Raw genomic sequence first — 25,957 nt, 5'->3', positions numbered from 1 at the left:
AAGCACAGTCCTCACAGATATTAATATTTGACTGCTTCATCAGGGGTTCTCAACACTGGTTGCATATTAGGATAATTTGGGGAAGCTTTAAAAAATGCCCAGGCCCCACTCTCAACCAGTTAAGTCAGACTATCTGGGGTGGATCCTTGAGCATGAATGTTCTTACAGCTTCCGGGTGACTTTAATATGCAGCAGAGTTGAGACACTGAGCATCCCTTGGGGAGTGGCTGTCATGAAATTTGTGACAGATGACTTACTCCATGAGCACACAGCCCAGGTCCTTTGCTCAAAGGATTGGACCAGCACATTGTTATGTGTTAGTTGGCAGCCTAACCTGAGGACTCTCAGAACCAGTGACTTTTAGAGTGCATGGTGTCAGTTCAAGGTTCCCAAACACTGGTCTGCAGATGGGTCTATTAGGAGTAGTTGTGAGAATGTGAAAGTAGATTCCTGGCTTCCAGTCCTAGAGATTCTAATTCAGTTGGTCCAGTAGGGTGAGGAAATCTGCATTTCTAATAAGCTCCCCGGGCTACCAGCTTTGGGAACCAAATATCTCATTTGGCCCCGGCATTTGCAAAGCAGAGGAGCTTGGTGGTTAAGAGGCCGAGAGTTGGACTATCCATATTCAAATCCCAGCTTCATCACTTACAAACTGTGTGGACCGTGGGCAAGTTATTTAACTACTCTATACCCATTTCTCCATCAGTCAGATGGGTTTGATGCTATCTATATCATAAATTAACTAACTCATGAAACATACTAAGTGCTAGCTGCAATTATTATTATTAAACAACTTAGCATGGTGCCTGGCACATAAAAACTCCTAATAAATAGGTATTATCATCATCATTATTTTATACATGTAAGGTAATATAACATTTGAGGAGTTTTAGTGGACACAGCAAAGCGATGTAACCACCAAAAGATATCACGCCATATTAGGCAAAATTAATGAAAGCATATTATCTAAAACACAGGAGGTGATGATTCTATTCAACTCTACGCAGTGTCCTGTGTTCAGTTTTCGAAGCCTCCTCATGGGATATAAGCTAACTAGGATGAGTTCACGAAGCTAGGGAGGAGGCCCTAGGCCATGGCATGCAGGAATGATAGAAGGACCTGGGGATCTTTAACCCAGGGAAGAGAGCTGTCTATGGGAGAGTGATTAGCCTTGTTCTGTGTGGCTCCAAAGAGTAAACCTATACACGGGGGTAGAACCTTGGTGTAAAGAGGGACTTCAAAGCAATCAGAGTTGTCAAAGATGAAAGAAGCCGCTTTAGGTGCCGAGTCTCCATCTCTGGAAGTGATCACATAAAGACCAGACAACCACTGGCTAGGAATGTTGTGAAGGTAATTTTGCTGAATGATTGCACTACTTTTCTCCTCATACTCAAGTTTTTAGATACATTCTGAGAACAACCAAAACTAAAAATAATGAGAAACTGGGAAGGAAACCAAGCAGAGCAGTGATTACACATTAATCTCTTGGCTTTGGACTGCAGGAAGGTGATGTGGCTGGAGCTGAAAGCACAGGGGAAACGATGGGCGGAGAGGTTGAAGCTCCTTGTGAAGGTGAAAAGGGAGAGGGAGGTGGAGGTGAAACTCAACTAGAAGGTGAAGGTGAAACCGAAGCAGGAGGAAAAGAAGATGAACATGGAGGTGAAACCGAAGCAGGAGGAAAAGAAGATGAACATGGAGGTGAAACCGAAGCAGGAGGAAAAGATGAACATGAAGGTGAAACCGAAGCAGGAGGAAAAGGAGACAATGAAAGTGAAGCTGAAATCCAAGCAGGAGGAAAAGGAGACAATGAAAGTGAAGCTGAAATCCAAGCAGGAGAAGATGGGGAAATGAAAGGTGATGAAGGTGAAGCTGAAGAGCAGGAATTCCATGCTGAAAATCAAGGTGAAGCCAAAAGTGATGAGAAAGGTATAGATGATGAAGGGGGAGGTGATGGTGAAGATGAGGAAGAGGAAGAAGAGGAGGAGGAGGAAGAAGAGGAGGAGGAGGAAGAAGAGGAAGAGGAGGAGGAGGAGGAAAATGAGGAGCCTTTGTCCCTGGAGTGGCCTGAGACCAGGCAGAAGCAGGCCATGTACCTCTTCCTCCTGCCCATTGTGCTCCCGCTCTGGCTGACGGTACCTGACGTCCGGAGGCTGGTGAGTTTGCCCAGCCGTAGCCCAGCTGTCCATCCTCAGAGAGGCTGTGAGGTCTCTAGGCATTCCCACACAAGAGGAGGGAGAGGACAGGGTAAACCAGCTTGGCAGGGCTCAACCACAGAGAGGATCTGGGATGGAATTTGCAGCTCTGGAGGGGACCATGCCCCTAGGGGGACATACTGATGGAGTTCGGAGGCCCTAGAATGTGCTTATTTCCACCACTGTAAGCAATGTAAACTAGTCCCTCCTTGACTCATCTGCTCCTTGATTTTAATATGAGAATGATGCCTTTACACCCCCTCCATATTTCACAGGGATATTGTGAAAACTAGGGTTATAAGTGCTCTTTCTCCCCAGCATTCCTATTTCTGGGGAAAGGTCTTACTCACATACCCCACCCAAAGGCAGACCATATTCTGTCTCAGAGTCGGGAGAAGGAAGGGGCGGGGAGAAGTTGCAGAAGCCAAACCAAATCCCTAAAATGGTCTGGTTCCAGGGCAAGCAAATAGCTCTCTTCAGTTTGGTGACCACTGAACACCCTACGGGCCAGACTCCCCTATGGGCCACAAACCTCCTCCTTTCCCAGCCATCTCAAGGTCCTCACTGGAGACAAAGATCTCAGCGCAAACATCTCCAGATCCTCTCCAGCACTCCTCCAGATCTCGTCACTGATTCTGGGGCTCACTTGGAAGGACCTCTGCAACTTACTTCTCTTCCTTTTCAAACTTTCACACAGGAGTCTAGGAAGTTTTTTGTCATCACCTTCCTGGGATCCATCACGTGGATAGCCATGTTCTCATACCTCATGGTGTGGTGGGCTCACCAGGTGAGTGAACAGCAGGAACTAAATCCTGCATCAGAAGAGCTCAAGGACACTTTTTTCCTTCAAGGTGAATTTCTAGTACCCAGGGAATGGTGAGGATTAAGTGAATTTGTACAGTTTCTACATTATAAAGGTTTAAAAGTAGACTTTTAATTCTAGTGAACGTAGTGCTTTTCAAGTGTGGCTCTTCTGTCTTATATTCACATTGTAGCATGACATAGAAGGCCCCTCACAGTCTGCTTTCAGCTGACCATTTCTTAATAGCCTCATTCTCTGTTTTCTCTGTCACACATCCTCACTCCTCTCCACCTGGTGAACTCGTGTACACTTGTGAGAGCCAGCCCAGTTTTGCCTCCTCTCTGGCATTTTATCAGTCGTCCTCTGAGTACCCATGGCTTTTCTGTTCCAGCTGGAATACTGCCCTTAGCACAAAGCTGTAATTGTTGTTTACAAGCTTTTCTCTTTCACCAGGGGTAGAAGAGGGTCTGTGTTGTACTGCTCATACTTCTATCTCCAACCTTTAACTTAGTTTCTGGCACAAAGCAGGGGTCCATGGTTCTGGAAATGGAAACGGGTGACATGAACAGATCTTTGGAGGGGCAGTTCTTTGGGGAAGGTAGTGGTGTATTTGGAAGGACAGTGGGAGGTGGTATCATAGATGAACTTTTAGTCCAATTTAGAAAAGAGCAGCATCACTCCCTGAAGCCTTGAGCAGGGGGCCCGTTCTTTCTCTCTATGGCCCATCTCTCCAGCTGTCAGTCCCACCATAGCCCTACCTCACTCAGGCAAGGGAGTGCGCCAGGCTCTGTGGCCGGTGCTGGGTTTGCACAAAGTAGAATGTGGCTGGTGCTTTGAAGAGCCTCAGACTTTTTACCTGCTGTTGCTATGGTTTCTCATTCCTGTTACTGTTTACCAGGTTGGTGAAACAATAGGGATTTCTGAAGAGATCATGGGTTTGACAATCCTAGCAGCAGGCACGTCAATTCCTGACCTCATCACCAGTGTGATTGTTGCTCGGAAAGGCCTGGGAGACATGGCTGTGTCAAGCTCTGTGGGCAGTAACATATTTGATATCACCGTGGGGTGAGTGGCAAAGTTGCTTTCTAAGGCATATTAAGTATGACTGGAAAACACTGTGTTGGCTCTGTTCGCTGGTTTTCTGCTTCATTCATTATACATGGAATAAAAGAGCATTTATATTAGTTTCTACAAGGCAACAGAGTATCCTCCCTTCATTCATCACAGCCAGATGGCATAAGAGAACTAAAATACTGCCTGAAATGTAACCGCCTAGAATTTATAGGTGAATTGAAAAATAAAGTCCATTAAATTCTAATAGCAACTACAGTCAAACGCTCTGCTCACTGACCTCCCAGGTGGTGGAGGTGGGGCTGGAAGCAGCAATGATTCAGTCTCACTTCCTGATATTCCTGCTCCTTTGCATCTGGGCTCCTGCCACCCCACAGGCTCTAAAAGCATTTTGTAGAAACAAGCAAATGCCACACCCTCCCGTACCCATTTCCTTACCCCTCCTCTCAACTTTGTCAGAGCAGAGCACCTGTGCTATTTTCATTTCCTGAAATCAGTCCTGGACTTGGGTGGTGGCTTTGGTTTCTTTAATTTGAATTTGTGTGTGTGTGTGTGTGTGTGTGTGTGTGTGTGTGTGTTGGGGGAGGGGGCAGGTAAAAGGGCATAGGAGAGCCCTGATTACTAAAGATTTTAAAGAAATATTATCCTGAACTACGCCTTATCATAAAAATGTAGATATTAACTTTCCCTGAACTTTAGTTTCCTCATCTGTGAAATGGTGCTAATATTTTCTGTTCTATTTCAAACATTTGTTTGTGGGGAAAATAAGTGCTTTGTAAATGGTAAAATACTAAGTATAGGGGATTATTACAAACATTAAGAATATTCACATTATTTCTTCAATCTTGCAGCCTGCCCGTTCCTTGGTTCCTTTTCTCTCTTATCAATGGATTACAGCCTGTTCCAGTCAGCAGCAATGGCTTGTTTTGTGCAATTGTTTTGCTTTTTCTCATGCTCGTGTTTGTGATCTCTTCAATTGCATCATGCAAATGGAGGATGAACAAGATCCTGGGCTTCACAATGTTCCTCCTCTACTTTGTATTCCTAATAATCAGTGTGATGTTAGAAGATCGAATCATATCCTGCCCTGTATCTGTCTGAGTCAGAGTCACTGTTGCTCAAAATGGACATGGGTCAGAAAACCATGCCAGAAGTTACTGCACCTCTTGTTACATTATGGAAAGAATGAACGTGATCCAGGAGACTGAACTGAGTGGCCAAGAGCCTCTAATGTGAATGGGATGCAGGACTGAAGTTTATGCCTGGAAATACCTGCAGCTTATTGTGGAATAAGACTCTCACCTCTGGACAGGTGGAGTTCCTACCCCAGACGGATGCAGACAGCTATCACATGGAGGCCACAGAAGGACCCCTGGAGTCACAAGGTTTTCTAAATGAGGGAGAACTGGGGAGGAGGGCTGGGACAGGCACCGGAGCAATAAGACAAGCTCCCGTGCTCACAGTTCCCTGATCATTCCTGAAGGGCCACTGATCCAAAAGATGCAGATGTGATTTACATCTCACCCTCCAGGTCCCTGCCCCAAGAACACCCTGCAATATGCTGTCTTCTCTTTCTTTCCAAAACATGAGGCTCTATCAGGTTTGTAATCATTACAGCTTCAGTTATTGGTGAGTTTAAGGATCTAAGGCTATAGGAAAAGAAGTATAACAGGAATCAATTGTCATTACACATCATAGTCCACTAAAGTGTGCGCCAATATTTTATAGCTTAAAAGGAGGGCTACATTAGCTTGTTGCATTTCTGAAAAGTGAAATTAAAATAAGTAGCCCAAGAAATTAAAATTTATAATTTGCCCCTGAATTGGAAGGCGTGGACATTAGGGAAGGAAAACTAGTCTAAGGGCTATTTAAAAATATGTACTTATTAGAAAATCCAAGTTAGTGTCTCCATCAAGTGGTCCCTTTGAGGGATGAGACATTCTAACAAAGCTGTCCTCGCTCCAGCATATTCTCACCCAACAGTGACAACTGCTACTAGTAAGAAGGAAAGGAATTTTAGAGAGAGTCCAAAGTCAGCAGAGCCAAATCTGGTTTATAAAGCAGGAGATCCAGTGGGGCAATGCTACTTCTGCATGTCAACCTAGACAGGACTATAAAGCAAGAGGACTGACTTCTTGTGTGGTTTGTAAGTGGATGTTAAGGCAATCGCAAAGGCAAAATTCCAAAAATGCTTAACACAATGACAACATGGTGCAAAAAAAGTATTACTACTTCCAAGGTAGCTAGTGTAAAGGACACTTGTGTTTTTAAAAATTGTGGGGTTAAACATTTCAAGTGGAATTTGAAGTGCTTGTATACTAAATACCACTCCTTGCTGCTTTTACTAGCATCAAGTTAAGGAACACAGTAGAAATGAAACAGTTCTATGTCCCTGGTTTCAGAGCTCAGGCGACTGTAGATTATGATGGTGAATGTGGCTTTAATTACAAACACGAGAGAGGATTCACTGACGACTAGAAGACAGCAGGACAGTGGTGATGTGAAAAGAAAATCAGACACTGGTGTTGAAGGGCTGTGTTCAAAGTACTTCAGTCCATAATCTATCTTTTAAGATGGGCGGTTAATTTACTTAATGGCCTCACTACCCTAGGATTCACATTCTTTGGAGATGACTTTTTATTAAATTTTAATAAATTGTGAGTCCCAATGATATTTTATTTTACAAACATGGATGGGTTCATCCATATCTTTAGGTTACTTGTCAGAATGCTCAAGAGAAGACTGAAGAAGAATATGGAAGCGTGTTCAAATTCCCTATTCTTCAATTCGTTATCCTCAATCCTGATGCTGCTGCACTGCCTGGTCTCCATGTGCCATGGCCTAAGAACAGGAGGAGAGACCAATGCCTATGGGAGGGAGATGCCAATCCCCAAACTCTAGGCACCAACCTGGTCTCTGCAGCCAGTGCCAGCTAGCCATAGGGATGTCACCTCCTCACTGATAGCCCAGGATCTGATACTCTTCCCTGAATGACTGACTGAGGAGAGAGGGACAGTGAAATGTTCTGAATGATGAAGTGCTGGACAGCCATTTAATGATTAAAATCAACTCTGGGGCTGGCCCTGTGGCTGAGTGGTTAAGTTCGTGCTCCGCTGCAGGCAGCCCAGTGTTTCGTTGGTTCGAATCCTGGGTGCGGACATGGGACTGCTCATCAAACCACGCCGAGGCAGTGTCCCACATGCCACAACTAGAAGGACCCACAATGAAGAATATACAACTATGTACTGGGGGGGCTTTGGGGAGAAAAAGGAAAAAAAATAAAATCTTTAAAATCAACTCTAATGATCTAACATCCTTTTCCTGATCAGTTTGCTGAATTTCTGGCATTTCTCTTTGCCTAGAAAGGAAGTTCCAATCATTTCACACTATGACAGAAAGGGTCAAGTACATATAATGAAAGCTGAGTCTTGATGCATAAGTAGGAATTCACTGGGTGGGGGAGAAAGAGGAGACTTCACAGAGATGGAATGATCAATTTGTTATGCTTGGAAATTAAAATTTTTGTCATACATTTACAAATCTACTATAATTTATTAAAATTATACTGTCTTAGAGGGAAAGTACCATGTTAAAATGTCAAGAGATGGTCCTCTCATTTGATAGCCAAAATGATCTGTATAGTTACATGGGACAAATTCTAGGTCATGTGTTCAGCCCAGAAAGTCTGAACTGTCCCCCATGGGTATCTGAATTGGAAGACAGCGGCTGGCATAGATTACTTCTCCCTCATCCCCCATGAGGTTGCATTTCCTGATGGCCCTGGTAACAGGTTTGGGCCAAATTTCTAAAAGTGTGAAACTCTTCCTAATTTAATGGGTTAAGATGTTATATAGTACCAGAAGAAAAGGATGCATTCCGAATTTTTGAAAACTGGTATATGTTTAAATGGTTACTATCCATTTTGAACATTATATTGTACTCTCTTCAATAGATCTGAAAATGTTTTTCAAATTATAGGCTTGGTCTTTCATATATTGTCTATATCATAATTATACTTTATTTAAAGATTGAGTACCAAAAGGGACAGGAATTGGAATTTAATATTTAGGGCACAGGCTGGTAGATAGATCTGAAGAACTGGATGGCCTTATGTGCCAAAGAATACCCTTGGTTCTGACTTCTTTTTTGTGGAAGGGTCCCCCTGCAGGTGCAGCTTGCAATGTGTTTTGGAACTGGCTGCTATGAAAGGTGCAAAGAGAGGGTTCATGATCAGGGCTGTCCATCCCTGGGGGGTCACTAGAGCTGGGGAGGACACCCTGGCCTAAGGTGCTTATACAACCAAAGGCACGCTTCTGGTCTTCAGGCTCTTCACTGTGATGAGTAGGCAAAATCTGGAGAATTTCATTTACAGAAAATTCCATCAGTTGCTCCAGTGGTTTTATCACACTACTATGTTCGAAAAGAAAATCTTTAAATACAGAAAGAGGGAGCCATCTAAATGAATAGCAACTGCGGAAAGGCTGCAGTAACTTTATCAGAAGAGTCTGTTACCATCTCAGAGAATAAGTATATGCACACAGAATTTTTGAATCAGAGACAGAAATTCCTATATTAGTCTGTGCACTGCTAATTTTGTAAACAAAAATAATTGATGCAGCAAGTGTACTTACTTTGAGGCCAGAGGAAGAGGGCAGTATGAAGGGATAAGAAGAAGATACCAGTTACTGAGGATATTAAGGTAAACTGGTATGCAGCTGCTAGACGATCAATTCTGAAATAAAACTTAGTCTTGTATCCAAACAGGAAGGGCAGAGCATGCTAACTCTAGCGCGAAGGTGGGCCAAGAGCCCTCTCAAAGAGGCAAGCCTACTCTTTCCCTTCCTGCTCTGACATAAAGTGCCTAATAGCAGCTTTCAAGTTCTAGTGGGAGAAATAAAAATAAAGCTGAGCTATTGCACATTACCATACAGATGGGTATTTTCTTACCATATACTTACAAAGTATTTAGAAATAAAACATAACTTCTATATACAGCAGGTTAACACTTGCTAGTTGCACTAAAATATAATAATTACCAGCATAAAGTAAAATAAGTATTTATCACCGAAAATGCTGAACCAATATTTTCAGGGGCCATTTCTCTATATACGAAAATGGCAAGACATATTAGAAAACCTTATAATAAAATAAGCTGGTGGCTTTAGTGTTTTAAAGCAACCTCCCTCCCCCAATCAGAAAAAACAAAAAAGACAAAAATCAGAATACGAACAGGCTGCATAATTCCCTATCTGACAATAGGAGGAGAAAGTTGAATATCGAAATATATAAAATACAAATGTGTGACATTCAAAACACAATGGGAGGAAGTAGTAAACAAGTGATACGAGGACACAGCATGGTTTATTTTCCACTATTAAATGTATGAACAAAACTAAGAGTAAGAAAATAAGAGACAGATAAATAGTAAAAGGCTATGTCTCTCCAACACAATTGGCCATGACTCTCCAAAACGTACGGTCAACAGAGAGAAAACTGAAGAAAAGTTTGTATAGAGTTAAAAGATGATCTATATTTTAATTTTCTTTTGAGCAGGGTTTACCACTTTCATGTTTTGGGTTTTATTTCTAAAGACTAAATTTGTGCAAATAATATTCCCTGGGGATTAAAAGTACGGGAAGCAAAACCCAACCAAAAGCAGAAACAAAACTTGGTGTTGGGGGAGAAGATGAACATAACATTCACTTTTTCAAATGAGTTTGAACCATAAAGAATGGGCTTTACCTCACTTTGGCCAGATATTTGAAATCAATAAACTGTTATTCTTGCATATTGTTTGTGTTAAAAAAAAAAGGTAAACAATAGTGAAAGCTGTTCTTATCAGGGAAAAAACCAAACAATAACAAAAAACCAGAATAGAAGCCCAGAATCCTGTTTGGAGGGATGGTTGTCACCAATGCCAAAAGCCTCACTTATCAAATGCTTCTCTCATTTGACAACTTTTGAATGATTCACAGAATGTTAAGACAATTAGAGCATGAAGCTTGGATCTGAATAGTAAAGAAGGATGAAGTCGGAGTGGTATTTACAAAGGAGAGGCAGACATATGTGCATAGCACCAGAGTTTTCCAGTAAGAAAGTTCAGCCCCAAACTAAACTAAAATTTTACATTTTTAAACTTTCCCCATTATTTCCCAGAGTAGAAAGCTGTGAAATGTTTCAGCTTAGTGCTAGTCACTAATGGTGTGAATTCAAAAGGTGGTCTTTCTGCAGCGGAACTGATTGTGTCTCAGGACTTCAAGCGAGCTCCAGTCCAAGTGTCCTGGACCCCACTGGCTCTGTGCACTTAATTTGCGACAATCTATTGTTTTCTTCTTTGAAAGTGGCTAGAGAATTCCTTCACAAACAACGTGTGCAAACATACACACATACATACTGAAAAGCTACAAATAATTCTAACAGCCAAACGATACTTTTTATCAGAAATTACCCAAAGAAAGTGATATTAGAAATAATGGGACAAAAAATATTTTTTAGAGTCTATTTAATATCCGTGGTGCTTGAACATTCAATTTATTGTCTGACTTCTGGATATTTCTGGATTTTAGATTCCATAAACTTCAGATTCTGAAGGCTTATTGAAAAAGCAAGCTCCTCAATATGGGAAATTCTACCTGGCTGTATTTTTAGAGAGTTAATATTTTTCTACTTTTGAAAAAATATTTTGAATATTTATATATATAATATTAACAGAATACTCCCCAGTAGGTCATATTCCAGATAAATATAGTACAATTTGCATCATACCCAATATTTTAGATATTAAAATAAGGGTAAAATTTGGAACAAATTGTTTGACATACTTCCCAATACAAGTGTGCATGTAGAATATTAAAATTTAAATTGCTATTTGGCTTTGTAAGCTCTTTGCCCTGTGTACCGTACGTATTTATGACCAACAGAGAACATTTGGGATCATGGCATGTTGAGCCTGATTTTGCAGAAGCAGACCTGGACCCTCTCTGGTTCTCCCTCCACAAGGCTCAGCGAGGCAGTGTGAGCGGTGCACTCTGCCAGGACTCGCTGCCGTCAGGCTCGGGAGCGCGGACATGCAGTCCTAGGACAACACTGACACTGGCACTGACATGTGAATCATTCTCCCAAGTAATAAAAAAAATAGAGAGAGATATACACATAGAGATCCGCAGCTGTACTATTACTTCAAAGAGCAGCAGACAAGGAAAATAAGCACTTAATTGCTTGCTTCATAAGTTTAAGTTCATTTTAAGTTTGCTATACTAAGTTTAAAAATTAAAAAAATATCAACTTACTATAAACAATTTAAAATATGTATAATACAACTTCATGGTCAAAACATTTGAACAGTCTATGAAAACAGGAGATGGTTTGATCTCATATTTGTTTACGTTCCATACATGATTTTTCAATCTGTCTCTTCCAAGAGAAACCATAAAACAGTTGTCTTATTTTATGAGAGCTTATTTTGTTTAGGGATTTCCTCATTTCAAAAATATTTAATTACTTGTTACAGGAGAAGAAAAGAAAAAGAAAACAAATGGGAAACAAAGGGGTTCTCTCCCCTGTTGTCACTATTCTCTTCTTAAAACCTTCTGTACATAAGCTAGCTGGGCTTTCTGAACCATTTACAAATGCACTTTCAAAAATCGAAGAAAAAAGTTTAGAATCTACAAGTGTTATTTTATACACTGACTATACAATACATATTCAAAGTATACACACACACATCTTAAAGATAAGGTTCTCCAAAGGTTTTCCGACATTCCATCACCCCCGTACTTGGTGGTCTATCACAGTTGTGTGTACTCTTGACTTGACTAGGGGTGAGACGATCGTATGCCATCTTGTATTCTTTATCAAATGCATCTGCGAAAATTCACAAATAAATAAAGGCATAAAGAAATTTATATTTGATGTTAACAATAATCAAGTTTTGGTAAGACTACAGAACTGCAAAATTAGAGGCCAAGAAGGAATTCCTAGGTTACTTCTGCCAACTAAAGGACCACAATTTCAGAGCTGGAAAGGAGACCTTATAATCCATGGCATGTTAGAGTTAGATTACACAGATCAGTGAAATTTCAAGTTTTAAGATGCCAACTTTTAAAAATACTTTTTCTCCCAAATTTTTAAGTTGTGGTGAAATATATGTAACTAAAATTTACCATCTTAACCATTTTTAACTATACAGTTCAGTGGTATTACATACATTCATGTTGTCAGCCATCACCGCCATCCACCTCCATAACTCTTTTCATCTTGTAAAACTGAAACTGTATACCAATTAAACAGTAACTCCCCATTCCTCCCTCCTCCCAGCCTCTGGCAACTACCATTCTACTTCAGTCTCTGTGACTCTGACCACTCCAAGTACCTTATAAGTGGAATCATACAGTTATTTGTCTTTTTGTGACTGGCTTATTTCACTTAACATAATGTCCTCATGGTTCATCTGTGTTGTAGCCTATGTCAGAATTTCCTTCCTTTTTAAGGCTGAATAATATTTCATTGTACATATATACCACATTTTTCTTTTTCACTCATCCTTCATTGGACACTTGGGTTGCTTCCATGTTTTAGATATTGTGAATGATGCTGCTATGAACATGGGCATACAAATACCTCTTCAAGGCCCTGCTGTCAGTTCTTTTGGGTATATACCCAGAAGTGGGATTGCTGGATCGTACGGAGATTCTATTTTTAATTTTCTTTTTTAAGATTTTATTTTTCCTTTTTCTCCCAATGCTCCCCGGTACATAGTTGTGTATTTCTAGTTGTGGGTCCTTCTAGTTGTGGCATGTGGGATGCCCCCTCAGCACGGCTTGACGAGCGGTGCCATGTCCGCGCCCAGGATCTGAACTGGGGAAACCCTGGGCCGCCGAAGCGGAGTGCGTGAACTTAACCACTCGGCCATAGGGCTGGCCTCTATTTTTAATTTTTGAGGGAACTGCCATACTGTTTCCACAGCAGCTGTACCATTTTACATTCCCACTAACAGTGCACAAGCGTTCTAATTTCTCCATATCCTTGCCAACACTTGTTATTTTCCGGGTTTTTTTGATAGTTACCATCCTAATAGTGTGAGGTGGTATCCCATTGTAGTTCTGATTTGCATTTCCCTAATAATTAGTGATGTTAAGCATCTTCCATGTGCTTATTGGCCATTTGCATATCTTCTTTGGAAAAATGTCTGTTCAAGTCCTTTACCCATTTTGAATTGGCTTCATTTTTTGTTGTTGAGTTTTAGGAGTTCTCTATATATTCTGGATATGAATCTCTTATCAGATATATGATTTGTAAATATTTTCTCCCATTCTGTGGGTTGCTGTTGATATCAGCTTTTGATGCACAAAAATTTATAATTTTTATTAAGTTCAATTTGTTTTTTTTCTCTGTTGTCTGAGCCTTTACTGTCATATCCAAGAAAACACGGCCAAATCCAATGTCATATAGCTTTTGTCCCATTTTTTCTTCTTAGAGTTTTAGGTCTCACACTTAGGTCTTCAATCTGTTTTGTTTTTTTTGAGGAAGATTAGCCCTGAGCTAACATCCATTGCCAACCCTCCTCTTTTTGCTGAGGAAGATTGGCCCTGAGCTAACTTCCATGACCATCTTCCTCTACTTTATATGTGGGATGCCTGCCACAGCATGGCTTGCCAAGCAGGGTGTAGGTCTGCGCCTGGGATCTGAACTGGTGATCCCTGGGCCGCCGAAGCAGAGCGCACAAACATAACTGCTACCCCACCGGGCTGGCCCCTTTGTTGTCTTTTTTGGTCCTCAGTTCTTCCATACTGCCTTCTTTTGAGTTACCTAGATATTACTTCTCTAGATTAATAGATTAAATAGATTTTTAGATCTATTTAATAGATTAGATTAATAGATTAAACTAGATTTTAATTCTTTTGTTTCTTTTACCACATATTTTTGATTCCTGGCTATTCTCACATGATTATTTTTCCAGTTGAACATTAGAATCATTTGTCAAGTTTCTTATTTTTAATAGTCTCCAGTGTTTCACAACCATGAAGCTAAAAAAACAAATACTGACAACATTCTGCTCAAAGCCTCCTGCTTGCAATTAGAACCCATCTATTCTTTTCCTCTTTTTAATGGAAAGGGCAGCTCAACACACTCATAAATATTTGTTTACAAACAAAATTATAGGTTATACACAGTTACATTTCCTTTAGCCTTCTCCAACAAATATTCTTTAATTCTAAATAAGTTTTACTTTTTTACTGGAAATTTTCCAAACTTTTCCAACTTTGTTTCAACTAGGTAATCAATGATTTAACATGACTTTTGACTACAATGTTCTCTGGTTATATTTCTCTGGGTCATACTTTGTTTTTCAAAGATATTAAACATTGATCTCTATCGGGCTTAGATTTATAGTTAAATTTTTAAAGGCCATTTTAGTGAAAGGCCAATTTCCCACTGCTATGTTCTAAATGAGAAGAGTTATTTTCTTTCTAACTAAATTAGTCTCTTTGTCCTTTAAGTGTTGGTTTCCATCTAATAATTCCATTCTGTAAGATGCTTGCCATTTCACCCATACATATCTTCGCTGCCAAATTCTACAATCTCTCTCTGGCATCAAGGCTGACAATTCCCAGCAGCACAGTCACCTTCGGTCAGATGGCACCTGATAACCCCTTGAGATACCCAGTAAGGCTGCTCTTAGCCCTCTGCTTCACTCACTAACTCCTGCTCTCTCTCCCATCCCTCAGTGAACTTGTTGGGAAGCCAGTACCACGGGAAAGCCCTTGTTCTCTACGCATGCTCCATGTGGTCTGATTGAGCAACCTGTAATAGTGCATTAGGTTTATTATACATCATCATCATTGTGACTCTGATGACACTAATAAATGGCTATGGGAAATGTCACAGGCACTTTAAAAGTCAACTGAAGTGCTGGCTAGTGCTAAAGAACTGGAGATGTTTCTGTTAAGACAGTACACAACCATCTAAAAGAGGTAGGGCCTATTGCACATTCTCTTATTAACTGGTGAGTGGGCTTACGTAGGGCACCCAAGTCAGAAGCCACTCAAGTCAGATGAATTATATGTATCAATTATCATTTTTCCAACCTATTCACATTATAAATTCTCAGAATGCCCAAATGATGCTTGAGTCTCTCAATGCCTGACAGCCACCAATTTCCTTCTTTTTGTCCATTAGGGGTTATTTCTGCCCTTTCTTAGGAATGGGAAGTGGAAACTTAAAGGCGGCCAAGCACAATAACTGGGAGAAGACGATCAACCGAAAAAGTCTGGGACCTCCTAAAATACATAATTAGCTAACTTACATCTTTTCTGCAATAGCTTAATGTAATCAGTGATATGACACAATAGTTAAAAGCGTGGGACTGGAAATTAAGACTGCTTGGCTTAAATATGGCTCTATTATTCACTGTGAAAGTCCAGTTTAAGATCTTAGATCCTCAGTCACTTCAGTAACAACATGAAAATGATATTACGTATCTCATAGGGCTTTTGGGAGAATTATTTGACGTAATACATGCAAAGTACTTGCTACACTAAGCCCTCAAAAAACATTAGCTTTTATTACTTATCATTATTATTATTAACATGACCAAAGTATCAAAGTATCTTTTACATTATATCAAAAAAAATCAAAGAAACAATTCTTCTAATATATTAATATAATTTAATATTAATAATAGAGACTACCCATATAAAAACATTTTGAAAACTATACCATGATACATAAACATTACATGTTATATATTATGCTGAATTACCTATGTCAATGTTTTCTCTTCCCAGTGCCACAAGTGAGAGAAAGAGTATTTCTCTATATAAACTCCTAGGGGAGAAAAGGAGTGGAGAAAATATTATTATTCATAGAGCCTACATAAAAAGTCTCTATAAAAATCTTTATGCTAATATAAGCATAAGATAGTCTAATGAGTTACTAAGCAAACAATATTAATCTGCTTCCAGGAACAACATATTCATTTAAGAAAATGACGTACCTCTGTCTTTTAAAATGAGGACATTTATTCAGTGTCTCTAAAATCTGACTCATTGGTCCATAGACATCATTCATTTTAATGCTTTTTACCATATTTTTCAATAGTTCTTGGTTAAATGAATTATCACCCTTTTGCAATAAATGGACCATTGGATACTTTTGGGCTGTAAAAGAACAAAAGAGCAGATAAATGAAAATGTTCTACATAGATAGGAGAATGTAATCAAGCAGCAATCGACAGTATTAAAGAAGTTACAAAGCACTAAAAATAAACTAAAGGCAATAGATAAAGGAATAGAAATCTAAGAATGAAGGGAAAAAAAGGAAAAAAATAAGACAAATAATGATAAAAAAAAGGCCTAAAGCTTTTTGTAGCCACAACAGACAATAACTAAAAACACAGTTTTCCTTAATACAGCCACTGGAGGAAATTCTAAATCAGCAGCCTGGGATGGAAATAAACAAAAAATGAGTAAAAAGAAGAAACTGGGACAAGCAATGTGCTGAAAGCCGAACTCCACAAAACAAAACCCCTCCAGCACATACACAGCACCCCTCAAAAAAACAAAAACAAAAGACAACCTTGACCTCCATATAAGGTAGCACTAAAAATTCAAACTTAACACTCACTCTCAAACAAAAGAGTACGATTTTGACCTGTAAGACAAAAATCGGTATAGTAAAATAAAAGTCAGTTATATATTAGTTTAGGCTGGTTAAAGCAAGTAGAGATTACACCCCTATGAATGAAGTCAGCATTCTACGATAGCACTTACTGTGGGCATTCCAGAGGATGTACAAGGGCTGACCCGGATCCTGATGTAATTTCATATTGTCCCATAACATTTGTATTAAAACATATTTACTATCTTCAGACATACAGTGGCGGGGAATCTGTATTGAAGAATAAACAAATATTTATTAATGATCCTTACACAATAACGTTTTGTAAATATTTTATAAAGATCTTTAAAAATATTTTTTAGAAGGTATGGGTACAAGAGAGAAAAGAGAGGGGCCGGCCCCATGGCCTAGTGGTTAAGTTTGGCACACACTGCTTAGCGGCCCATGTTCAGTTCCTGGGCGTGGACCTACACTACTTGTCAGTGGCCATGCTGTGGTGGTGACCTGCATACAGAATAGAGGAAGACTGGCACAGGCAGTTAAGCAAAGAGAGGAAGATTGGCAACAGATGTTAGCTGAGGGTGGATCTTCCTCAAAAAAAAGAAAAAAGAAAAGAGAAGAGAAAATGACTGGTTTGTATGCATTTTATTTATTTACTTACTTTTATAATTATTTTTATTGTTCTATAATTTTTTTGTGTGAGGAAGATTGGCCCTGAGCTAATATCTGTTGCCAATCTTCCTCTTTTTGTTGAGAAAGATTGTCACCAAGCTAACATCTGTGCCAATCTTCTTCTATTTTGTATGTGGGATGTCACCACAGCATGGCTTGATGAGCACTGTGTAGGTATGTGCCTGGGGTCCAAACTGGTGAACCCCAGGCTGCCAAAACAGAGCGCACAAACTTAACTACTATGCCACAGGGCTGGCCCCTGTATGCATTTTATATCTACTGAGCAGATGGGCTGAGTTGAGCAGCTAATGATCTCTAAAAAGCAGATATAACAAAGTGCTGAGATCAGTGAGGAGGGTACCATGAAGGGCTAATCTTGACCAGCTTATGGTTGAGGGGCTGCAGCAAGATGGACCCAGGAGCCCCATTCTACATCAGTCGAAGACCCCAGCCCAGATAACTGACTGAGTTAACCTCCTGGTCACCCACTCATCACAGACTGAAAGAGCACATGTACAATCACAGAAATGAAGCATGAGAAGGGACAAGACAAAGTTCCTGAATTTAGAGACTCTGGAATTTAGTGGTGGTGATAACACATGAAAAAGTAAAAACAGTTTATAGAACAACATATCAAAAATACAAGTGAACACACAACAAACTAATTACCTAAAAGGTTAAGCAAGAATTCAGAGTAAAGGAATGAAGAGAATGGTAGCACATGACTGCAATATGAATTAAGATCTCCTCCTAAAAGAGTGTTGGGCTTGTTTCTAAAGCAGGTATGAGAGGAGTGGGGCCAACTCACAAACTCTTCTCATAAGTCATTCACGGTTTATTCTTGAGGTTACAACAAAAATTTAAGACCATTTTGTGTAAATTTTACAAGAAGCCTAAAAAACATGACTTTGTCTTACTGCTAGATTGTAAGAAGAAAAATTATTTGTAAATGCAACTAAAACAATTTTATTGACCCAATGATTCAGATGGTTATTAAAAATACTTAGCATAAAAATTACTCTTCTGTCATTAGGAATATGAAAACATTACAATGGTGACAGAAGCATTGCCTTTTAGTTAATTTTTACTCTCATACCTTTGAATATTTGTTACAATGCTCAGAAGAAAGAATCAATCCAGGTAAGTTACTGGGCAAGTCAAGACGTCTAAAATACCACACTAGGTTCCAAAAAACAATTGGATGATGGTCCACAAAATCTGCCACTGTTATTGCATGATCGCCTTCATTTTCCAATAAGCTTTCAAGTTCCTTCCACACCACCAAAGGACTGAGATACGGAACAGTGACGGGATCTGGACTTGGGAGGTGCCATTCCAATCCTAAAGCATCCTGTTGAATAAATAAAAACATAAATGACAAATACAAATCGATGATACTAAATCATTTTTTAGAAATTCCTGTTAATGATTTCCATATAATAGAAAGGTACCATAATTGTATCATGGGACAAGAGACTCTTCTTGACAATAATAAAATTGAAGCTAATAATGCTGTGTAGGACAAGGGGAACAAAATCATAGGTAAGTTATCAAAGTCCAAATTAAAAAAACACCAAAATACATACTGTAGCTCCTTGTAAAGTTGCTGGCAGGCTGCCTGTAGGAATAAGCTTCTGCCCTCCAGTGTCTTCTTTATCCAAGGGGCCATAAGTACTAACGCTCCTGGCCATTGGAAATATTGGACATTTTGACACAGCTGTTTTTGATCTATCAGCAGGGATCTGAATACTTCGGGCACATGAATTTTCTAGCAGTTTAGATTTGCTTGAACATTAAAAAAGAAAAAGCATATCATTGTCTAGATTTAATTTCTAGAAAGACCATGTTCTTCTCTTTAGAATCAAAGCTGGGCATAGCAAAGTAAATCAAAGGAAAGATATTACTCAGGCTTCAGCCAGGAATCAGGATATATTTTTAAGCAGTCTAGTCACATTTTCCTTTTTATCCAGTGAACTTTAAATATTCAAGAGTCAGTCATTTATTCAAAACATTTAGGGGGCCGGCCCAGTGGCACAGTGTTAAGTTCGCACATTCCACTTTGGCGGCCCAGGGTTCGCCGGTTCGCACCACTTGGCAAGCCATGCTGTGGCAGGTGTTCCACATATAAAGTAGAGGAAGATGGGCATGGATGTGAGCTCAGGGCCAGTCTTCTTCAGCAAAAAGAGGAGGACTGGCGGCAGATGTTAGCTTAGGGCTAATCTTCCTCAAAATAAATAAATAGAAAAAAAACCCCAAACAACATTTAGTAGACAACTTTTATACAGCAGAAACCACACTAGGCGCAGAGAATACAAGGCAGAGAAAACGGGCATCCTATTCCTTCAGTAGTCACAAGCTAGTAGGAGACAGCAAAAGAAAGGGCTCCAATAGACCTATGACGACAGAAGGTGCACACACAGATAAGCAGTCAGGATTAAACCAGTCACGTTCGCCTGCCAGTACTATACAGGCATTTTCTTCTGCATGTGCAGTTAGCAATATGGTGTCATCTGCCCAGCTATATACGATGTATCTGGCACTTCTCCAAAATGGATTCGATTTCTGCATTTGCCCAAAGCATAGATTTACTTATATAAGGCTAACTGTATAAATTTTTTATTTTTTATTTTTTTATTTTTTTAAAGATTTTATTTTTTTCCTTTTTCTCCCCAAAGCCCCCCGGTACATAGTTGTATATTCTTCATTGTGGGTTCTTCTCGTTGTGGCATGTGGGACGCTGCCTCAGTGTGGTTTGATGAGCAGTGCCATGTCCGCGCCCAGGATTCGAACCAACGAAACACTGGGCCACCTGCAGCGGAGCGCGTGAACTTAACTACTCGGCCACGGGGCCAGCCCCGGCTAACTGTATAAATTTAATTTTATAGTTCCTCTATCTGCTCCAAATGTTTTCTTAGATTATTAAATATTTCTAAGTAGAAAACTAAATATAACAAGGCAGAAGTAAATTAGTACTGACTTAATTCCTGAAGAGATAGGGGTAAGAGAAAGATGTTCACTATAAACTTCTAGTGTTCTACAGAATTTTTACCTTTAAAATACTATTAAACATTATATGAATTATACAGCTTAAACTCTGGGGATTCATAAAACATAAACTATAACTGTTTAAACATTGAGGTTATTAGAGAATTTTAATATTGTTCTAATTAGAAGTAAGAATTTAAGATTATGAATCTATTATACGTAGAAATTTAAACCTTAAAATGGTCACCTTATTTTTCTGTCATTGTCTGAAACGTGTGTAACAGTCATTAAAATATAGTTCCATAAAACCATAATTACCTATGTAGATCAAAATTCCCTGGAACGGAGATAACAGACTTGTCAAGACCAGAGGCTGATGTTGAGATACAAGACTGTCTTGTCTGACTTGAAAAGGAAGACGGAAAATGCATATTTTCTGCAGATGGGCTTGACTTCAAAAAGTATCTGTAATGTGAGTCAAAGAAACTTTTTGAGAAAAGAAATATTCTAGGAAACATGATCCTTAAACATGAAGGGGAAAAAAAAAAGCATAAATCATTACTTTCCGGGTCGTCTTAAATCTCTTATTTCAATATTCAAAAAGGGCAAGAAAAGATTGCCACAAAACGGGCACGTGGTATTGAGATTTGAGTCATCTGCTGTCCAGCCAGCCATGATTTCCTCATCATGGACAAGGCAGTCACAAGTTCTACACCGAGAGCAACTTGAGATGAGAACCTATGGGAGAAAACAGTTCTTTATAAAGTATGCCTGTTAGTGCACATTATCAATTAAAAAACTTTTCAATTCATAAATCCATTGGAAAACTAAAACTCAGAAGGATTCAGAAGTTATAAACAGAAGAATGGATTACATTCAGTGCATTATATAATATACTCATCTTTAACTATTTCAGCTAAACCTACTCCAAAATTTTTGTCTGAAAGAAAAAGCTGCATTTAAGGGAGCATTTTTATATTATAATTACTATAAAATCTGCCATGGTTTTATTAATGGAAAAGCATTAATTTTTTAATACCCAAAATAGGTATCTGTAATTACATATTATAGATCTGTGCTACTCAAAGTGTGGTCACCAGACAAGTGCTGGTCCACAAACTCTTATTGGTTTGTGATGAGATGAAGAAAGAAATGGAGAAGAGAAGTTAGAAACTTTTAATGCAACTTGTCATTGCTGCAACATCTAAGAGTGTATTCAATGTATCACAAGCGTATCAGCCATGACAGTTTGGAAATTAAAACAACAACAAAAGCCCCTGGTCCGTCACTACAGACAGCTTAAGAAGCATTGCTATGGATAGGTGTCAATGCTGTCGTTATGTTAATAAAATAGAGAAATTTTTGAAGCCATAAGAAACTTTGTAAATTGCAACATCAGTGCTCATCATTTATTTTCCAGCTGTATGCAAATTTATTTTCCAAATTTATGCAAATTAGCATGAAATACCAACAACACTCACAAATGTATTTGCAAGCAATTTTACCAAAAACTTAGGTAAATTTTTTAAAATGTAAAAGTATAACATTTTAATTTTAAGAAAATGGGATATAGCAGCCTATCTAGCAGATATGTACACCAAACTGACACAAAGAATGAAAAACATCATGGAAAAAGTTGATACCAATGCCAAAACTCTCCTGTACCCTCATCAAAAAAGGTCCTTGCATAGCCAAATTGGTTGTGTTTAAGATGTAAAATGAAAATTCCAAGAGAACTTACATATAAGAAAGCATAAATATTGAAAATGAAAATGCTTTTGTATTATGATAAATCTCAAAGGAAGTATCAAATTGTTCTAAACAGATATAAAGTAGTATGATTTCAATAATCTGAAATACTAGATATCCTAAAACTGGATTTTAAGTTTATTCAGGTACAATATATATTCTGAAATTTTCAGTTGCTATATATTCAACTTTTTATTATTCTACTCATGACGATCAATACAAAAGAAATATAAATTTTATGAAGTAGTACATGAAGGTGCTCTTTTGATTAAAATTATACCTCCATTGCATAGTTCTGGAAGATATTTGTATTACTCGTGTTGTAGGAAGATGCCACTTCTGATTTCCCAGGTAAGGCGAACTTTGACAGGGATCCTGTTCATTAATAAAAAACAAAGAGCAAAACCATTAAAATTAACGAGAAAGGATATGAGAATCTTTCGCTCTCATAAATTCTTTGATAAAATGTCAAAGTGTTCTATTCAAAATACTAAAGGTAATTTAAAAACAAACAAACAATGAAAAAATGTTTCTCAATGCATGCATTTTTGTTTTGAGTACACACCTAGGAAATGTGCTCTCATTCTACTGATCCCCGCCTGCTAGGTGTGCTCACGCATTACTCATTTATTAAGCACTTTGTAATGTGTAGGCTAGAAGGCATTCCAGCTGTTTGTAATTACTATTTTGCTGTTTCTACTTTTCTACGCTTAAAATGCAAGAAAATGTTTAGTTCTAAGGTCTAAAAAGTATAAAATTAATTTTATTTCAAATCATGACAAAATTTACTGGCAATTCCCCACCTTATAAGGATCTTTTAAGACCTGGTACAGTAATCTTGCTCTTAAACTCTAGGGAAGAGTCTCCAAGAACATTCTTCAGAGAAATGGGATATTGGTAGCAATCAAAACAACAACAGCAAAAAGTAAGGGGAGTTCTGTGATCAAATCTATAGTTGACAGTGACTGTATCTTGTTAGTAAAACTGGAGGTAATCTCTATCTTCTCTATACAGTTTTTTCCCACTAGTTACTCAATTTTACGAATGAACATTGGTATTTTTATAAATACAAAGGTGAACAAAAAGTAATAGTATAAACTACGAGAAACAGAGAATAGGAAAACATGTTCACCGCCACTATGGGAATGCATTCAGCATAATCCAGATTAATGAGCTGATTGCTTCAGCAAACAAGTGACAAGGGAACAAAAAGGTAGCTCCAGAGCTACCACTGGCTCTCGGCCCTGCTGCACAGAGATGAAGAGTGGCAGGGAGAGAACTGAGCCTCACATCCTCCTTGAAGACGCTGAGAGCTGGTGGGAACCACAGGTCTGTCCTTGATGGTTCCCCAGTAACCTTCTGTTATCCCTCTCTGCTAAAGCTAGGTCAAAACTGCTTTCTAATACCTTCTATTAGCCTTGACTAATTCAGTCATATGTGGGCAGCCTACCTTTTGTATCTAATTAATTATAGCACAGAATAAATATTCATTTTAATAAATATGAATCAGGTTGTGAGGTAAGTTTTATCTGCTTAGCACAACAAACTTTTCTTGCAGGTCAAAAAAACAAAGGAGAGAGGGGAGCCAATCACCTGATTTCTTCATGAATATATGACAACGGGGGACAAAAAGAGAGGGAACAAAGATAAAAGGGAGTTAACAGACATATCAACCAAATGCAACAAGTGGACCTTGTTTAAATCCCAATTTGACCAGACTACCTAAAAAAAAGCTTTATGAGATAATGTGAAAATTTAAACAAAATATTTGATATATTTTATGATAAATATTGTCACATTTTAAAAAATGAGATACTGGTATTACAATTATGTTTTTAAAAAAATGAATACTTCACAAAAGATACATACTGTATGAGTCCATAAAATGTTAACTGGCCATGCTAACAGATGGTGCTGGAAGTTGAGAATGTCTCCCTGTGAAGGGAGCAGTGACTGCAAGAGAGGAGGTTCTGGATGTCGTCAGTGTTGTTTCTTGAGCTGCGTGCTGGTTACTCAGGTGTGTTCAATTTGTGAAATGTATTTACTACATAAAAGTGTACACATTATATGTATAACGTATAGTAATATAAAAGATTTATTAAATAAATTAGTTAAGTTAAAAAATATATAACATTAAAGTCCTTATATTTTAGAGATACATATTGAAGTATTTATGAATAAAATTATATGTTGTCTGGGATTTACTTTAAAATAATCCAGTGGGGAAGGAAAAAATGTTGGCAGCAAAAGAGAGAGGGGAAAAGACAAAACAAGATTGGCCATCTGTTGGCAACTGCTGAAGTTGGGTGAAGGGTTTTATAGGAGAGCTCATTGTGTTATTCCTTCTACTTTCGTGTATGTTTGAAAATTTCCACGATAAAAGCTTTTTAAAATGGCAAAGGTGCAAATGAAAAAATATTATATTGCATCCATTCCCCACATCATATACCAGGATAAATTCAAATGCACTAAATATCTAGAGCAGGAATCAAATCTACTTTTGAATGGCGACAAGCTGAGAATGGTCTTTACTTCTTTAAAGCATTGTTAAAAAAGAAGACAAAAAAGAATATGTGCCAGAGAGGTATGTGGACCACAAAACCTGAAATGTTTATGAAACGGTCCTTTACAGAAAAGTCTGCTGACCAGAGAAAATGTTAGCAAGGAAACCAGAGAAGCACCAGCAGTGAACAACGGTGAACTGGGGCAAGGGGACACCTCGCCCAGCAACTCAAAGGCCAGGAGCAAGAGAGCAAAGTGATAACTTGATGACATAAAATTAAAAACTTTTGCTTGGCAAAAACAAAACAAAATAGACCTGACAAACTTGGAAAAAGTATTTGCCACTTACATGAAACAAAAGATTGATTCCTTAACATAAAAAAGAGCTATTAAAACAAACAAACAAAAAAGGATGAACAAGCAAAATGTAGGCAAAGGACAGTCCACAGAAAAAGATATGCAAATAGTCCTTAAGCATATAAACAGATACTCAACTTCATTTATAAGAGAAATAGAAATGAAAACTAAACTGAAACACATTCCTTACCTATCAGATGGAAAAATCCAAGTTTGCCAACATATTTTGCTGACAAGGCTGTGGGGAAATAGTTACAGTCAAGCGCCCCATAACAATGTTTCAGTCAATGATGGTCCGCATATATGATTGTGGTCCCATAAGATTAGTACCATATGGCCTAAGTGTGTAGTAGGCTGTGCCATCTAGGATTCTATTATGTTTGCACAAGGAGAAAATCGCCTAACAGCGTATTTCTTGGAATGTCTCCCTGTCGCTAAGCAATGCATGACTGTACTCTTATATATTATCAGTGTGAATGCAAAATAGTACACCCCTGAGGAAGGGCTTCGGCAATACCACTTCAAGTAAGAATTCTGAAGTATCTTCCAAAGATACCCTAGCAAAAATATATGACATGTATGCATCATAGCATTATTTATAACAGTCCAAGACTGGAATCATAACGTCCATCAACAGAAAAGTGGTTAAAATAAACTATGATACATCCACACATGATGAACTATGTAACTGTAAAAATGAATGAGGGACACTGATATGTGATGATCTGGAATGATCTTCAGGATACATTGGTAAGTGAAAAAAGCAAGGAGTGGGAAAGTATTTACAGTATGTTACCTTGTTTTTGTTTTTTGCTTTTTTTGGTGAGGAAGACTGGCCCTGAGCTAACAACTGTTGCCAATCTTCTTCTTCTTTTTTTTTTTTTTGCTTGAGGAAGATTGGCCCTGAGCTAACATCTGTGCCAATCTTCCTCTATTTTGTATGTGTGATGCCACCACAGCATGGCTTGATGAGCGGTGTGTAGGTCCGTACCCAGGATCTGAACCTGCA

General features: G+C 38.6%; 2 protein-coding genes across 23 annotated transcripts in view; one reads left to right on the top strand and one right to left on the bottom strand.

The window, feature by feature from the left end:
- The window catches only part of SLC24A1 (solute carrier family 24 member 1), a 30,723-nt gene extending 20,459 nt beyond the window's left edge, over nt 1-10,264 (top strand). For 3 of the 6 annotated variants that reach the window (XM_070499765.1, XM_070499742.1, XM_070499734.1), the window contains 5 exons: nt 1,503-1,620; nt 1,735-2,153; nt 2,890-2,979; nt 3,893-4,059; nt 4,917-5,307. In XM_070499765.1, coding sequence (XP_070355866.1) covers nt 1,503-1,620; nt 1,735-2,153; nt 2,890-2,979; nt 3,893-4,059; nt 4,917-5,166 — 1,044 coding nt within the window. In that variant the 3' untranslated portion in view covers nt 5,167-5,307. Of the gene's footprint in view, nt 1-1,502; nt 2,154-2,889; nt 2,980-3,892; nt 4,060-4,916; nt 5,308-10,221 lie in introns of those variants that run through there. The other 3 variants (XM_070499755.1, XM_070499750.1, XM_070499730.1) reach the window with 3 other exon arrangements.
- DENND4A (DENN domain containing 4A) overlaps nt 9,408-25,957 on the bottom strand; it is a 109,702-nt gene continuing 93,152 nt past the window's right edge. For 14 of the 17 annotated variants that reach the window (XM_070499667.1, XM_070499628.1, XM_070499709.1 and 11 more), the window contains 10 exons: nt 22,370-22,464; nt 20,903-21,078; nt 20,659-20,805; nt 18,942-19,140; nt 18,452-18,706; nt 16,836-16,953; nt 16,690-16,716; nt 16,061-16,223; nt 15,827-15,891; nt 9,408-11,928 (listed from right to left, as the gene is read on the bottom strand). In XM_070499667.1, coding sequence (XP_070355768.1) covers nt 11,792-11,928; nt 15,827-15,891; nt 16,061-16,223; nt 16,690-16,716; nt 16,836-16,953; nt 18,452-18,706; nt 18,942-19,140; nt 20,659-20,805; nt 20,903-21,078; nt 22,370-22,464 — 1,382 coding nt within the window. In that variant the 3' untranslated portion in view covers nt 9,408-11,791. The remainder of the gene's footprint in view (nt 11,929-15,826; nt 15,892-16,060; nt 16,224-16,689; nt 16,717-16,835; nt 16,954-18,451; nt 18,707-18,941; nt 19,141-20,658; nt 20,806-20,902; nt 21,079-22,369; nt 22,465-25,957) is intronic. The other 3 variants (XM_070499707.1, XM_070499706.1, XM_070499716.1) reach the window with 1 other exon arrangement.

This window comes from Equus asinus, chromosome 2 (assembly GCF_041296235.1).
Source record: "Equus asinus isolate D_3611 breed Donkey chromosome 2, EquAss-T2T_v2, whole genome shotgun sequence".
Taxonomy (NCBI): domain Eukaryota; kingdom Metazoa; phylum Chordata; class Mammalia; order Perissodactyla; family Equidae; genus Equus; species Equus asinus.
This window is presented reverse-complemented; position numbering and strand designations above follow the sequence as displayed.